The sequence below is a fragment of the Haliotis rufescens genome, unplaced genomic scaffold (genome assembly GCF_023055435.1).
Source record: "Haliotis rufescens isolate VD_foot unplaced genomic scaffold, xgHalRufe1.0.p SCAF_6, whole genome shotgun sequence".
Lineage (NCBI taxonomy): Eukaryota > Metazoa > Mollusca > Gastropoda > Lepetellida > Haliotidae > Haliotis > Haliotis rufescens.
In genome coordinates, this window is record NW_025964334.1 from 48325325 (window position 1) to 48342683 (window position 17359).

The 17359-nt window shown below is 42.7% G+C and overlaps 2 protein-coding genes across 3 annotated transcripts; both read right to left on the reverse strand.

Moving 5' to 3' along the window:
* Positions 1-3158: 3158 nt before the first annotated feature.
* Positions 3159-14543, reverse strand: LOC125374796 (ankyrin-3-like). Of its 2 annotated transcripts, XM_048386441.1 has the most exons (5): positions 14342-14543; positions 9838-9940; positions 9287-9744; positions 8849-8932; positions 3159-8084 (listed from the first exon to the last, which is right to left on the reverse strand). In XM_048386441.1, exons 2-5 carry the CDS (start codon positions 9879-9881, stop codon positions 4993-4995), a joined length of 3678 nt encoding a protein of 1225 aa, XP_048242398.1. In that variant the 5' UTR covers positions 9882-9940; positions 14342-14543; the 3' UTR covers positions 3159-4992. The 2 variants fall into 2 exon arrangements, with proteins under 2 accessions (XP_048242398.1, XP_048242396.1); XM_048386439.1 differs by having other exon boundaries at positions 9287-9940; positions 14342-14541.
* LOC125374798 (cell wall protein DAN4-like) lies at positions 9947-12383 on the reverse strand (the record flags this gene model as incomplete). Its single annotated transcript, XM_048386445.1, has 1 exon — positions 9947-12383. A coding segment is annotated over one exon (741 nt), but the record flags the coding sequence as incomplete, so codon positions are not given.
* Positions 14544-17359: the final 2816 nt, after the last annotated feature.

The following is a 17359-nucleotide window of genomic DNA, read 5'->3' on the forward strand; positions in this document are numbered from 1 at the left end:
ACCAATCATCATCACTCGCCCCTTTCCGTGACCTGCAAGAAGACGCTATTCGGCTTGTCCCGGAATAACACGAGTTGGTCACGAATGGAAAGCCACCCAACTGACTTCAAACAAGAACGATAACTCTTATTCTTACCACATCGTTTTGTAAAATTGATGGTTGGCGGTATAGCAGCGCTCGCTTATTCCTGTTGTAAAAGTATTGACCTCTCTGATATAAATACTCGTATAATCTTTTGTACAAAAGTATATTTGGCAAACCATTCAACTCATTCATTCTCAGCTGTTCATCTTTTATTTGTAAATTATTATTTTTTAACAAAGACCATCTATTTTATGGTCTCTGCTTTTAAATGAGATATTAAAATTAGTTGAGGAAAACTGACAAGAGGAAGGTGTTTTAAGTATTTTCAGCGATGAATTTCTCTGACATATTCAGTTAAGGTAGCCAATTTGACATTGCCCTTTCAATGCTTGAAACGACATTTTTAAACCTAATTTATTTCATGTTTGTTTGTTTGTATATTTGTTGTTTAACGCTGCACTCAGCAACATTCCATCTATATGAAGGCGGTCTGTAAATAATCGAGTCTGGACCAGACAATCCAGTGATTGACATCATGAGCATCGATCCACGCAATTGGGATACGATGACATCACTCAACCAGCGAGCCCGACCACCTCATCCCGTTAGTCGCCTTTTACGACAAGAATGAGTTGCTGAAGACCTATTCTACCCTGGATCTTCACGGGTGAATTTATTTCATGATTGAATCTGTCCATGCATATCATGGACAGCGTTCACAAATAGAACACACATTTTATTTGAATTAATTACAATAAATTTATGAAGGAATGCCATATCCACCATGTCTAAGAGATGTATTGAAGTATTTCTGAACACATACCAGCAACATAGTGAGACTATGTTGATATTCAAACCCCGTGAGGATTCCCAAGTAGCGCAATGCTTGTCATACGAGGTGGCTTAATGGATGGGTTGGTCACACTTGTTTGTAACTTGGTTGACCCGTGCCATCGTACCTCGACCGCGTGGATCGTTGCTTACAATATTAATTACTGGTTCACCTGGTGATGTCTCGATTATATACGAGCAGCCGTCATATAGGCGGAATATTGCTTAGTTTAACAACAAACAAGTTTTGATATTCAAAGTTCGTTCAACAGAGGTGTTTGTTTAGGGGTATCTTAGAAACCAAATACTCACACAAATAATTAATTATACCAAGTATATCTGTTCACAATATATAAAACAACCCTAAATTATATATTTAGAATCCATCTACACGACCTCCACTCCCACCCGCTTATATAGCGACGTGCATGCACGTGTATGTGGTTGCTTGTACTAGTCCAGACTGATGCCGATTTATAGTGCTAGCACACTGAGATACCATGCCGCAGTTTAACATGAATACCCCACTCAGACACAGTATACTGACTCCGAGCGGACCAGTCCTTGTTTTAGCCCCTTAATGCCGAGCGCCAGACAGAGTAACAACGTATTGTTAATCTCTTGGTATACCATCGAAATGGATATCACACCGAATGTAGTTTTAGTCATGTGGGGCACGGATACCTTACTCATTACTTCCATTGTCATGTGGGGCACGGATACCTTACTCATGACTTCCATTGTCATGTGGGGCACGGATACCTTACTCATGACTTCCATTGTCATGTGGGGCACGGATACCTTACTCATGACTTCCATTCTCATGTTGGGCACGGATACCTTACTCATGACTTCCATTGTCATGTGGGGCACAGATATCTTACTCATGACTTCCATTGTCATGTGGGGCAAGGATACCTTACTCATGACTTCCATTGTCATGTGGGGCAAGGATACCTTACTCATGACTTCCATTGTCATGTGGGGCACGGATACCTTACTCATGACTTTCATTGTCATGTGGGGCACGGATACCTTACTCATGACTTCCATTGTCATGTGGGGCACGGATACCTAACTCATGACTTCCATTGTCATGTGGGGCACGGATACCTTACTCATGACTTCCATTGTCATGTGGGGCACGGATACCTAACTCATGACTTCCATTGTCATGTGGGGCACGGATACCTTACTCATGACTTTCATTGTCATGTGGGGCATGGATACCTTACTCATGACTTCCATTGTCATGTGGGGCACGGATACCTTACTCATGACTTCCATTGTCATGTGGGGCACGGATACCTTACTCATGACTTCCATTGTCATGTGGGGCACGGATATCTTACTCATGACTTCCATTGTCATGTGGGGCACGGATACCTTAATCATGACTTTCATTGTCATGTGGGGCACGGATACCTTACTCATGACTTCTATTGTCATGTGGGGCACAGATATCTTACTCATGACTTCCATTGTCATGAGGGGCAAGGATACCTTACTCATGACTTCCATTGTCATGTGGGGCACGGATTCCTTACTCATGACTTCCATTGTCATGTGGGGCACGGATACCTTACTCATGACTTCCATTGTCATGTGGGGCACGGATACCTTACTCATGACTTCCATTGTCATGTGGGGCACGGATACCTTACTCATTACTTCCATTGTCATGTGGGGCACGGATACCTTACTCATTACTTCCATTGTCATGTGGGGCATGGATACCTTACTCAGGACTTCTATTGTCATGTGGGGCACGGATACCTTACTCAAGACTTCCATTGTCATGTGGGGCAAGGATACCTTACTCAGGACTTCCATTGTCATGTGGGGCACGGATACCTTCCTCAGGACTTCCATTGTCATGTCGGGCACGGATACCTTACTCATGACTTCCATTGTCATGTGGGGCATGGATACCTAATGGCTGTCATTGTCATGTAGGGCACGGATACCTTACTCATTACCACTAATTCGTTAATCCAGGTATTGATTGATACAGACAAATATGTTTTTTGTGAATGTTGCATCCAAAACAAGCATGAAATACTCATATCCCCCACCAATATGACATGTCCGGTTGTGTGCAATGCATTAGCTCCTGTGAACTATGTTCACTGGGCCTTTTTGTAAATGGCCTAATTGCAGCACTAAGAAAAGTTATTACTGGCAGTTTATGATAGAATATGTAACTATATTTGTAATGATAAAGGATGAGACATATGGACGAACAACTTCTTTATTACAATTAGGAGCGATGGTTTCGGTGTAGGTTCTAACACCGTTATCAAGCAAGTGAAGTACAGAGTATGGTTGACAAGAATATATACAGTTGATTAGGTTTAAGATCAATTACACTGTTGTATTTGTAATGCGTTGTGTTTCTGCATGAAATTAGTCAGTGAATGCAACAACTGTGTCCATGACACTTTTGGAGTAACCTACACTCAAGCAATCCAGAACTTACCAACAAGAAAGGAAATGTATTCAATGCTGTGAGATGACATTATGTGCCAAGTTTGGTGAAGAAATATGGCACTTTGTGGCAGGGGATAACAATAGGGTTTTGCTGTACCTATTAAATTATTGTAATTTTCAACAAAATTGTGTAACCTCTGGATACAAATGGTATTGTAATGCAGTCAAATTCATTGCCAGTTGGCACAAAGGGCATCATTTAAAAATCAAGTTTGGGATAATATCCATGCTTGGATGATTCAATTACACAATTCTATTCAGATAGTGATCCTTAATTTGACAGCGCCACACTCATAATCATGGGATTCATGGAAACGGTAGATGTCTACGATCTGCGTGGAGACAGATTTCCCCATAAAGCCACCATCGTACAGCTGGAATATTGCAGACTGGCGACAAACAACAAACACAATCGCCGAAACACAGCAGCATGACATGCACATGCAACATCACTTGTTGGGCTATAAACACGTTGGGTTTTTATTTGCATGTGAACATTCCCCAGGCCACAATTCGGGATCTGATTGTTTCCATGGGAAGATGATGCCGGTCAGTTCTAGACTCTAATGGTGGCCATACAAGATATTGAGAACAGATCACCTTCTGACAATCTCCTGGAATGCCACTGGGCCTGCTGAGCAAGACATGAGACCTCATGATACCTGTGAAAGTTTGAAAGGGCGTACAAAAATCACACATCAAATCAATAGTACAAATATGCGCATACTTAAGGCAATGTGGGTGAGGATGTGTTAAAGATTCTTTACCAAGGCAACTGATACCATGAGCAATCATAAATTGAACCTGAAGACAGAATGATCCGAGATTATCCAAGTTAATGGAATAAACACAAAGTGTAATATAGATTAAACAGTACAATAAGAAAGTGTAAAACACGGTATTTGAGCCTAAATGAATTTAACATGTAACAATACCAAGCCACACTGAGCGATATATGCCACGAAAACACGTAAAGAAAGTCAAAATGGTGGATTGGAACAACAAGAAGGCACCAAAGACAAAAGATCACACTGGACGATTTACTGAAGCAACATGTCTGTCCTGTGACAAGCAGTAATGTGCAGTTGTTTGACATCATCGCGTCCGGGGCCACCAGGGTACTGCGCTTTGGTCCTGCATCAGGTTGGTTGGAACAACTTTTTCTCTTTGGCTGGACCACACACACAGCTTCACTTCTGTCAAATGTAAGCAGGTATTGCATTAAGTAGTAATGCAGGATAAGTTAAAAGATATAAGGTTAAAGTCTAGAGAACATACAGATCAGTAGGTTTTCTGCAACCATACCTGACATTTCATTCTCAATTCCCCATCTTTATGTCAAACATTTTCAATGCTTAGAGGTTCTTTTATACACGTAGGTGATCTCCATTACAGGTAGATCAGCTCCCTCTGACACAAGAAGGTGATAAACATCAGAGTGTTCGGCTTCAGCTGCAATCATGAGAGGTGTATTCCCAAAGCTATCTCTCCTGTTGATGTTGAATGTTTTCAAGGACAGGAGGTGCTTAACTATAGACAAGTCACCTCTCTCACATGCCAACATCAGACAGTCTCTGTCCCTGTCATCAGTCATCAGTAAGTGAGAGATCAGCTCCCTCTGACACAAGAAGGTCATAAACATCAGAGTGTCCGGCTTCAGCTGCCATCATGAGAGGTGTACTCCCAAAGCTATCTCTCCTGTTGATGTTGAATGTTTTCAAGGACAGGAGGTGCTTAACTATAGACATGTCAACTCTCCCACATGCCAACATCAGACAGTCTCTGTCCCTGTCTTCAGTAAGTGAGAGATCAGCTCCCTCTGACACAAGAAGGTCATAAACATCAGAGTGTCCGGCTTCAGCTGCAATCATGAGAGGTGTACTCCCAAAGCTATCTCTCCTGTTGATGTTGAATGTTTTCAAGGACAGGAGGTGCTTAACTATAGACATGTCACCTCTCCCACATGCCAACATCAGACAGTCTCTGTCCCTGTCATCAGTAAGTGAGAGATCAGCTCCCTCTGACACAAGAAGGTGATAAACATCAGAGTGTTCGGCTTCAGCTGCAATCATGAGAGGTGTACTCTCAAAGCTATCTCTCCTGTTGATGTTGAATGTTTTCAAGGACAGGAGGTGCTTAACTATAGACATGTTACCTCCCTCACACGCCAACATCAGACAGTCTCCGTCCATGTAATCAGTAAATGACAGATCGGCTCCCTCTGACACAAGAAGGTGATAAACATCAGAATGTCCGGCTTTAGCTGCCATCATGACTGGTGTACTCTCCGAACTATCTCTCCTGTTGATGTTGAATGTTTTCAAGGACAGGAGGTGCTTAACTATAGACATGTTACCTCCCTCACATGCCAACATCAGACAGTCTCCGTCCATGTAATCAGTAAGTGAGAGATCAGCTCCCTCTGACACAAGAAGGTGATAAACATCAGAGTGTCCGGCTTCAGCTGCCAACATGACTGGTGTACGGTTCAACCTATCTTTCCTGTTGATGTTGAATGTATTCAAGGACAGGAGTTGCTTAACTATAGACATGTTACCTCCCTTACATGCCAACATCAGACAGTCTCTGTCACTGTCATCAGTAAATGACAGATCAGCTCCCTCTGACACAAGATGGTCATAAACATCAGAGTGTCCGGCTTCAGCTGCCATCATGACTGGTGTCTCTTCATGTATTGTTCTTTCATTAATGTTGATATCTTCATAAGACAACAAATATCTGACGATTGATATATGACCTCTTGCACATGCCATATGTAAATACCTATAACCTCGCCCTTTCAGATCAGCACCGTGTGACACCAGGACCTTCAGGATCTCTTCGTGTCCTGACATCACACACAACATTGCAGATGTGTTTCCCAGTCTATCAGGATCATCAGTCATACCTGGAAACTTCTCAACAACAACTTCGACAATATCTTTGTTTCCACATTGACATGCATGATGAAGGCAGTTGTTTCCTTCCCTGTCCCTCATTGAAACATTTGCTCCTTCTTGCAATAGAAAGTTGAACACATCCAAGTGTCCAGCCTCTGCAGCAATGATGAGCTGTGTTTTGTTTGTCTGAATCTTTCTGTCTACATCAAATTCCCCATGCTTCTTTAGCACCACAACAATGTGTTGCAGGTTCCTCACAATGCCAGCCTTCACGCAACCTATGGCACTGTCATTCAGGTCTATCACACTTTCATGTGAAAGATTTCCATTCTTACTTATTAGTAAGAGTGACCTTTTGAACAACAAATCATTATTTGACAGGGAAACCCAATGTAGAAAACATTCACCAGATGTCCTGTCCTTTTGGTGAACTATATGAGGCAAGTCATTGGCCAGTTTCGTCATCAGTAATAATGCGAATTCATCGTTTCTGAATACAGGGTGGCCTACTGTCCATCTAAAGCATCCTTCCCGGATACCCTCCACCAGCCTGCTGATCAGTAATGGGTTAAGATGGGAAGTGATCTGGATCATGTTTGTAACATCATCAGTTTGGGTTGTCTGCAGAGAATCAGTCTTGCTCAGTCGAACTCTTTCGTATAAAAACTGCAGAGAACAATGCTTTACTAATAACACAATGTTGAGATTGCCCAGGGCACAAGATGCTGCATCGTGGATGGATGGATGTGAGAAGGAGGCTAGATGATTTTCCACTATGCAGTAGGTGCCGTTAAAGTTGCTGATCTCTCTGCTGATGTCTGCATCAGTGCATGATGCTACCTTCTCCTTTACAATGTGGAGCAGATTTCTGACCTTCTCGTCTGTCCCCATCATCAAGGAAACAAGGTCCAACTTCCCTCCACACAGGACGAGGAGAACCAGAGCTGCCGATCTACTGCTGCCTTCACGAACAATGGTGTCAAGGTCACATCTCAGGTAGGTCAATGGTTTCAGGAAAAAGTCCACAATACTGTGCATCTGTAACCCTGAGTTGGTGAAGTACAGCTTACACATCAACGGATATCCAAACATGCTGTCTTTTAACTGAGTAATGGTTTTCATATCCTTACTTGAGATATCGCACATTTGGCTTCTGAACAATGCCATGATACGTTTCTTTTCGTCACTGGTTAAACAGGTCTTGATCATATCAACAATGGCTTCCCGCTTAAACAGATTAACTTTGAACTGATGCAGTCTTGCACATCCTTCATTCCAGTTGTAGCTTCTCGATGTGAATATAAAGCGAAGCTTGTAGTTACACACTGGTGTCTTTTCATCTTCACATTGCTTCTCATCTTCCTTCTTCATACTTTTGTCATGTTTCTTCTTGGTTTGTTTTTCTTTGGCTGTCAGTTCCTTGTCTCTTGCAAAGCGCAGTAAAACATCAACCAAGGTATTGAATACTCTGTGTATCTTCTCCAAGCTGCTTGGAAATGTAACAGAACCAAACACATCATCAAACACAACCAGCATGTCACATTTTCGTTCAATGACAACATCACTGTCAAACTCTTCAATACTTTCAACAAACAATACTTGATATTTTTTCTTCATATATGCTTCACAGATTCTGAGAGCTGCAGTAGTTTTCCCGTCTCCAGGGGCTCCGCAGATGGCCACGTGGTTGTGTCTTTTCAGAAGTTCTTGTGCTTTGTCAAGAGCATGGGTTTCCACAAACATATCACTGAGCTGGTTGATCCTGACACTCAGACACCCTGGAAACAATGAGAACAAACATAATGGCTACCGGTAAAATTGTAATTCAGTGTTTGCTAAAACTCGGATTATTTTGCTGCAAGCATAATTCTAAACATTAGTTATGTAAATCTATGTACTGGAGATATATTCTATAACTCCAAATAACAAACAACCAAGGGTCAAAAACCCAGAAGTACAGCAGGTCATTTAAACACAAAAGGTTACATTACTTTCAGGGGTCGATTTTACTACTGGCCCGTTGGCCCATGGCCAGTTAAAGTTACCTAGGCTTGCTGACATGTACATTAGATGGCATGTCTGGCCAGTCATTATTTCATCTATTCTCTCTGTATATTTACTTTATTCAATTGGACACTGCTCGTGACTCATGTAATGTTGATGAGAAAATATATAGGGGAAAAGAAAAAATTGATATATCCAGATCATCTTGGTAGAAAGACCGGCCACCATTCTCTAATGACGTGTACAACAACAACAACACCAATATTTGGTCACAATTTGCCATTAAATGAGGCGAATGGAAGCGGAGTTTACATCTGAGAGTGCAGGAAAATATGTTTTAGGGGTGAGGAGTTCTAAAACTTTCTGACTCCTCCTGGGAAACTCAGTCGCTATGTGAACTCAGGTTCGGCTGCTTTACGGCCTCCATCATTTAGTTGTAGGACAGGTAATTTGGAAAAGGACCAGTAACTTTTGAAAGGAGCAAGCCCTGCTGGCTATATACAAATTTGTTGATAAATCTACGACTGACAATTCCTACCTTGAGATATACAGCCTTGGTGTTTGCTATCCCCGACTGCCATGCCAGGAGAGTTGGACACGTCAAAATGTGAAACTTTACAATCTGGAGTGAAGAGGGAATGAAGTTAGGATATATTCCACTGAAATTAAACATCTTCTAGTCAGATTCCTGGTTTTGTCTATGTGTGGCTGGCTCTCCACTGAAGTGAGTGAGTGAGTGAGTTACGGATGTCAGCTAAATGAGGGAAATGATGCAAGTCTTAGATGATTACCACTTTGGGGAAACCCAAAATACAGTTCTGATTCTGTAAAATTTGAACTGGAACTCACAAACATAGGGTTCTCCAACAACCATGGGATTATACTCTACACAGTGAATTATGGTGCCTAGATGACCTCCCCCCCTTTTGGTATCCTCAAAAAGGAAGACTAAGACAGAGTCTGCATACAGCCTCACCTATGTAGTTGTGGGTGGTTGTTGAAATGGATTGTGCCCCCTGTTGCTGACTTCCCTCTGTGGCAGCTATAGTATCTGTGGAACGCCTAGCCACAGCGCCATCTAGTGTTGATGTTGTAGTGGGTTGTCCCCCCTGCTGCTGTCTTCCCTCTGTGGCAGCTACAGTATCTGTAGAAGGCCTAGCCACAGCGCCATCTGGTGTTGATGTTGTAGTGGGTTGCCCCCCCTGCTGCTGTCTTCCCTCTGTGGCAGCTATAGTATCTGTGGAAGGCCTAGCCACAGCGCCATCTGGTGTCGATGTTGTAGGGGGTTGTCCCCCCTGCTGCTGTCTTCCCTCTTTGGCAGCTACAGTATCTGTGGAAGGACTAGCCACAGCGCCATCTGGTGTCGATGTTGTAGGGGGTTGTCCCCCCTGCTGCTGTCTTCCCTCTGTGGCAGCTACAGTATCTGTGGAAGGACTAGCCACAGCGCCATCTGGTGTTGATGTTGTAGTGGGTTGTCTCCCCTGCTGCTGACTTCCCTCTGTGACAGCTACAGTATCTGTAGAAGGCCTAGCCACAGCGCCATCTTGTGGCACGTTGTCGTCAGTTTCCATCCTTCAACTGCTCATTTAGATTGTTCGATGCATGCATTTCAGATTCCAAGAAGGGGACTCTGAAACATACAAACAAACAAACCATGCCTTGAGAGATTAATTAGTATCAGGCAAGTCCCAGTGGGGACTGACTAGTTTCCCACCATTCTATTACTCGTCAGTGTGGGGCAGAGCTCATTTAAACCTGTGGCCTGAGGGTTTCTTCCGGGTTATGAATTACATTTAGTATACTCATAATTAACAATTACTCAAGTTGTACTTCAAGTTGCAATAGTAGTAGAAGTGGTAGAAGTAGTAGTAGTAGTAGTAGTAGTAGTAGTAGTAGCAGCAGCAGCAGAAGGAATTGTAGCTTGTGGTAGCAGTGGTGGAAGTAGTAGTAGTTGTAGCAGCAATGGTAGAAGTACTAGTAAAGGTAGGAACAGCAGCAATAGTGGTAGTGGCAGTGGTAGTAGTAGTAGTAGTAGTAGTAGTAGTAGTAGTAGCAAGTAGTCAAGTTTTGAGTCAATCTAAACTGTATGGTAATACATCTATACAATATGTTATCTACTTAAATACTGCATGGTCAGTATACACTTCACTAAACTGTTGTAGGAGACTAGACTTGGGGCATTGCCTAGGTCATCTGGTATTGTGGAAGTCTTAGTAGCTTGCAGTGCAACACAAGTGGAGTGATAATCAAGAGGTTTATCCAGATATCCATGAATCTTTACTTCACTATTAGGTGGGATGATAAATCTCCTGAACTCAGCACTCTTCACTACAGCTGACCTATTCTGGCGCTTGACTAACTCCTTCTCCCTAAGTACAAGACATCTGAAGGCTAGGTACCAGGGGCTAAATAGATAAGCACGCTGTAAACATCTGTTCCCATGACCATAAGCACATGCAAAATGTGTGTGCCAATAAGAACAGGTGCGTTCTCGTTATAGTCACTGTAAGGGACAACAAGAAATAAACCTTGCTGGTCAGCTGGTGACATACCGGTTACCTAAGTGGTATCTCTACATCTCCAGAATATGGTAGTGGCTTACCATCAGCACACTGTACATTCAGGATACCTTTAAGTGGCTGTATAGGGAGGTGGAACAGGGGATCTTAATGGAAGGACTCGCTCATGGTTGAAACTGTAGCTCTGGTATCCAGTACGGCTTTTGAGTTCACCCCATGAACGGCAACTTCCACTTCTGATGCAGTACCCACAAATCCAGTTATATCATCATCTTTGGGACCCTGTACACTGAAATCCATAACTTGTCCCACATTATGGATCCTCCTCAGTTTAACAGGTTCCAGCTCTGGTCCATCCTAATTGTACACTTGCAGCTGACGTGTCCAGGTTGTCCACAGCGGTAGCAGATGGGAGTAGGCTGTCCATAGGCATCAGTTGTCCATCCTGCCTTGGCCGAACTGTCCTTGGGTGAAAGGCTTGCTGCTTGTTTTCTGATCATCCCCTTGACCTCTGCCAATTCCTTGTTTTCCTTGGAGACAGCGGCCATACCAGGAATAGGATTCTTCTTAGTAACAGTGGAAGTAAGAGTAGTAGACAGGGGCTCTTCACGTGTCTTTAATTCCTGTTCTACTTTTCTGAGGCTGATTGGAAGATCACTGAAGGTGCGGCTCTGGTTGTACTTGTACTAGCTACTGACTCAGTCTCGGTCTGTTTGGCAGGATAGAACTTGGCTAGGAGTGTCTCCGTCGCATCCACATCGCCAAAGACGCTGTCCATCTTGGCTAAAATAGAGATTCCATCAACATGTGGGCCTAACCTAAATAACACTCTGGCAGCAGGTCACTTAAGTGAACTCCTGATGGCTTGCTTGATGTTGTCCTACGAATGTAGCTTATCCTGGAACTAGTAACAGTAGTAGTAGTAGTAGTAGCAGTAGTGGTAGTAGTAGTGGTAGTGGTAGTAGTAGTAGTAGTGGCAGTAGTGGTAGTAGTAGTGGTAGTGGTAGTGGTAGTAGTAGTAGTAGCAGCAACAGTAGTAGTGGTAGTAGTGGAAGAGGTAGTGGTGGTAGTAGTAGTAGTAGTAGTAGCAGCAGCAGAAGCAACAGTAGTAGTGGTAGTAGTGGTAGAGGTAGTGGTGGTAGTAGTAGTAGTAGTAGTAGCAGCAGCAGCAACAGTAGTGGTGGTAGAGGTAGTGGTAGTAGTAGTAGTAGTAGTAGTAGTAGCAGCAGCAGCAGCAACAGTAGTAGTGGTAGTAGTGGTAGAGGTAGTGGTGGTAGTAGTAGTAGTAGCAGCAGCAGCAGCAACAGTAGTGGTGGTAGAGGTAGTGGTGGTAGTAGTAGAAGTAGTAGTAGTAGCAGCAGCAGCAGCAACAGTAGTAGTGGTAGTGGTAGTAGTAGTAGTAGTAGTAGTAGTAGCAGCAGCAGCAGCAACAGTAGTAGTGGTAGTAGTGGTAGAGGTAGTGGTGGTAGTAGTAGTAGTAGTAGCAGCAGCAGCAACAGTAGTGGTGGTAGAGGTAGTGGTGGTAGTAGCAGTAGCAGTGTCAGTAGTAGTAGTAGTAGTAGTAGTAGTAGTGGCAGTGGTAGTAGTAGAAGTAGTAGTAGTAGTAGTTATAGTAACAGCAGTGATATTTGCAGTAGTAGTAGTTGTAGTAGCAGCAACAGTAGTAGTGGTAGTGGTAGAGGTAGTGGTGGTAGTAGCAGCAGCAATGAAAGTAGTTGTAGTAGTAGTAGTAGGAGTAGTAGTAGCAGTAGTTATAGTAACGGCAGTGTTAGTAGCAATAGTAGTAGTAGTAGTAGCAGTAGCAATAGTAGTAGTGGTAGTGACAGTGGTAGTAGTAGAAGCAGCGGCAGTAGTAGTAGTAGTTGTAGTAGCAGTAGCAGCAGCAATAGTAGTAGTAGCAGAAGCAGTAGTAGCAATAGTAGTAGTAGTAGTAGTAGCAGCAGCTGTAGTAGCAGTAGTGGTAGTAGTAGTAGTAGCAGCAGCAATAGTAGTAGTGGTAGTGACAGTGGTAGTAGTAGAAGTAGTAGTAGTAGTAGCAGTAGTAGTAGTAGCAGCAGCAAGAGTAGTAGTAGCAGTAGCAGCAGTAGTAGCAATAGAAGTAGTAGTAGTAGTAGTAGCAGCAGCTGTAGTAGCAGTAGTGGTAGTAGTAGTAGTAGTAGTAACAGCAGCAATAGTAGTAGTGGTAGTGACAGTGGTAGTAGTAGAAGTAGTAGTAGTAGTAGCAGTAGCAGCAGCAGTAGTAGCAATAGTAGCAGTAGTAGTAGTAGTTGCAGCAATACTAGTAGTGGTAGTCACAGTGGTAGTAGTAGTAGCAGTAGTAGTAGCAGTAGTAGTAGTAGTAGCAGCAATAGCAGTAGTAACAGTAGTAGGAGTAGTAGTGTTAGTAGTTGTAGCAGCAGCAATAGTAGTAGTGGTAGTAGAGGTGGGGTAGTAGTGGTAGCAGTAGTAGTAGCATCAGTAGTAGTACTAGTACTGGTAGCAGCAAAAGTAGTAGTAGTAATAATAGTTGCAGCAGTAGTAGCACAATCAGTAGTGTGGTAGTAGTGCAAGTAGTAGTGGTTCTAGTAGTAGTAGCAGCAGCAATAGTAGTAGTAGTAGTAGCTGTAGTAGTAGTAGTAGTAGTAGCAGTAGTTGTAGTCAAACCAGTGGTAGTAGTAGCAGCAACAATAGTTGTAGTAGCTGTAGTAGTAGTAGTAGTAGTAGCAGCAGCAATAGTAGTAGATGTAGTGACAATGTTAGTAGTAGTAATAGTAGTAGTAGTAGTAGTAGTAGCATCAGTAGTAGTACTAGTACTAGTAGCAACAGCAGCAATAGTAGTAGTGGTAGCAGCAGTAGTAGTAGTAGTAGTAGCAGTAGTAGTAGCAAAAGCAGAAGCAATAGTAGTACTGGTAGTGACAGTGGTACCAGTAGTAATAGTAGTAGTGTCAGCAGCAACAGTAGTAGTAATAGGAACAGTAGTAGTAGCAGTAGCAGCAATAGTAGTAGTAGTAGTAGTAGTAGTAGTAGTAGTAGTGGTAATAGTAGTAGTGTCAGCAGCAACAGTAGTAGTAATAGGAACAGTAGTAGTAGCAGTAGCAGTGTTAGTAATAGTAGAAGCAGAAGTAGTAGTAGTAGTAGTAGTAGTAGTAATTGTGTGTAGTAGTATCAGTATCAGTAGTGTGGTAGTAGTAGTAATAGTAGAAGTGGTAGTGACAATGGTAGTAGTAGTAGTAGTAGTAGTAGTAGTAGTAGTAGTAGCAGTAGTGTTGTAGTATTGTTATAGCAAAGGCGTATATCTATATTCATGTTTGGTTATATCTAAAATCAGTGTGAACTGTGTTATTTGTTTTTTAGATTGTCAAATAGAATCCTTATGTATAAGAATGAAGAGTGGCATCGCCTGTTTCTAAGTGTGAATCCTTCAATATCCTTTTGTAGAGATTTTCTTTCAATTTGTTTCTGTATTAAATAAACAGAAAAGTGAGTAAATGAAGGTTGTTTGTGCAAAAAAAGGCACTATTTGTATTGTTTACCTGGTAAAACGTGAAGAACGAGCAGATGGAATGCCTCTGGCCTGCCCACGTAACAGGTAAATCCTACTTTCTGTTCATTCCATTCGTGACCAACTCGTGTTATTCCGGGACAAGCCGAATGAAGATTCGTCCCCCACCCCACCAATCATCATCACTCGCCCCTTTCCGTGACCTGCAAGAAGACGCTATTCGGCTTGTCCCGGAATAACACGAGTTGGTCACGAATGGAATGCCACCCAACTACTTTAAACAAGAACGATAACTCTTATTCTTACCACATCGTATAGTAAAATTGATGGTTGGCGGTACAGCAGCGCTCGCTTATTCCTGTTGTAAAAGTATTGACCTCTCTGATATAAATACTCGTATAATCTTTTGTACAAAAGTATATTTGGCAAACCATTCAACTCATTCATTCTCACCTGTTCATCTTTTATTTGTAAATTATTATTTTTTAACAAAGACCATCTATTTTATGGTCTCTGCTTTTAAATGAGATATTAAAATTAGTTGAGGAAAACTGACAAGAGGAAGGTGTTTTAAGTATTTTCAGCGATGAATTTCTCTGACATATCCAGTTAAGGTAGCCAATTTGACATTGCCCTTTCAATGCTTGAAACGACATTTTTAAACCTAATTTATTTCATGTTTGTTTATTTGTTGTTTACCGCCGCACTCAGCAACATTCCATCTATATGAAGGCGGTCTGTAAATAATCGAGTTTGAACCAGACAATCCAGTGATTGACATCATGAGCATCGATCCACGCAATTGGGATACGATGACATCCATCAACCAGCGAGCCTGACCACTTGATCCCGTTAGTCGCCTATTACGACAAGCATAGTCGCCTTTTACGACAAGCATGGGTTGCTGAAGACCTATTCTACCCTGGATCTTCACGGGTGAATTTATTTCATGATTGAATCTGTCTATGCATATCATGGACGGCGTTCACAAATAGGACACACATTTTATTTGAATTAATTACAATAAAATTATGAAGGAATGCCATATCCACCATGTCTAAGAGATGTATTAAAGTATTTCTAAACACATATCAACAACATAGTGAGACTACGTTGATATTCAAACTACTACTACTACTACTACTATTCAAACCCCGTGAGGATTCCCAAGTAGCGCAATGCTTGTCATACGAGGTGGCTTAATGGATGGGTTGGTCACACTTGTTTGTAACTTGGTTGACCCGTGCCATCGTACCTCGACCGCGTGGATCGTTGCTTACAATGTTAGTTACTGGTTCACCTGGTGATGTCTCGATTATATACGAGCAGCCGTCATATAGGCGGAATATTGCTTAGTTTAACAACAAACAAGTTTTGATATTCAAAGCTCGTTCACATTTAAGATCTGACATCACACAGAGGTGTTTGTGTAGGGGTAGCTTAGAAACCAAATACTCACACAAATATTTAATTATACCAAGTATATCTGTTCACAATATATAAAACAACCCTAAATTATATATTTATAATCCATCTTCACGACCTCCACTCCCACACACATATATAGCGACGTGCATGCACGTGCATGTGGTTGCTTGTACTAGTCCAGACTGATGCCGATTTATAGTGCTAGCATACTGAGATACCATGCCGCAGTTTAACATGAATACCCCACTCAGACACAGTATACTGACTCCGAGCGGACCAGTCCTTGTTTTAGCCCCTTAATGCCGAAATGGATATTACACCGAATGTAGTTTTAGTCATGTGGGGCAGGGATACCTTACTCATGACTTCCATTGTCATGTGGGGCACGGATACCTTACTCATTACTTCCATTGTCATGTGGGGCACGGATACCTTACTCATGACTTCCATTGTCATGTGGGGCACCTTACTCATGACTTCCATTGTCATGTGGGGCACGGATACCTTACTCATGACTTCCATTGTCATGTGGGGCACGGATACCTTACTCATGACTTCCATTGTCATGTGGGGCACGGATACCTTACTCATGACTTCCATTGTCATGTGGGGCACCTTACTCATGACTTCCATTGTCATGTGGGGCACGGATACCTTACTCATGACTTCCATTGTCATGTGGGGCACGGATACCTTACTCATGACTTCCATTGTCATGTGGGGCACGGATACCTTACTCATGACTTCCATTGTCATGTGGGGCACGGATACCTTACTCATGACTTCCATTGTCATGTGGGGCACGGATACCTTACTCATTACTTCCATTGTCATGTGGGGCACGGATACCTTACTCATGACTTCCATTGTCATGTGGGGCACGGATACCTTACTCATGACTTCCATTGTCATGTGGGGCACGGATACCTTACTCATGACTTCCATTGTCATGTGGGGCACCTTACTCATGACTTCCATTGTCATGTGGGCACGGATACCTTACTCATGACTTCCATTGTCATGTGGGGCACGGATACCTTACTCATTACTTCCATTGTCATGTGGGGCACGGATACCTTACTCATGACTTCCAATGTCATGTGGGGCACGGATACCTTACTCATGACTTCCATTGTCATGTGGGGCACGGATACCTAACTCATGACTTCCATTGTCATGTGGGGCACGGATACCTTACTCATGACTTCCATTGTCATGTGGGGCACGGATACCTTACTCATGACTTCCATTGTCATGTGGGGCACGGATACCTTACTCATGACTTTCATTGTCATTTGGGGCATGGATACCTTACTCATGACTTCCATTGTCATGTGGGGCACGGATAACTTACTCATGACTTCCATTGTCATGTGGGGCACGGATACCTTACTCATGACTTTCATTGTCATGTGGGGCACGGATATCTTACTCATGACTTCCATTGTCATGTGGGGCACGGATACCTTACTCATGACTTTCATTGTCATGTGGGGCACGGATACCTTACTCATGACTTCTATTGTCATGTGGGGCACAGATATCTTACTCATGACTTCCATTGTCATGAGGGGCAAGGATACCTTACTCATGACTTCCATTGTCATGTGGGGCACGGATT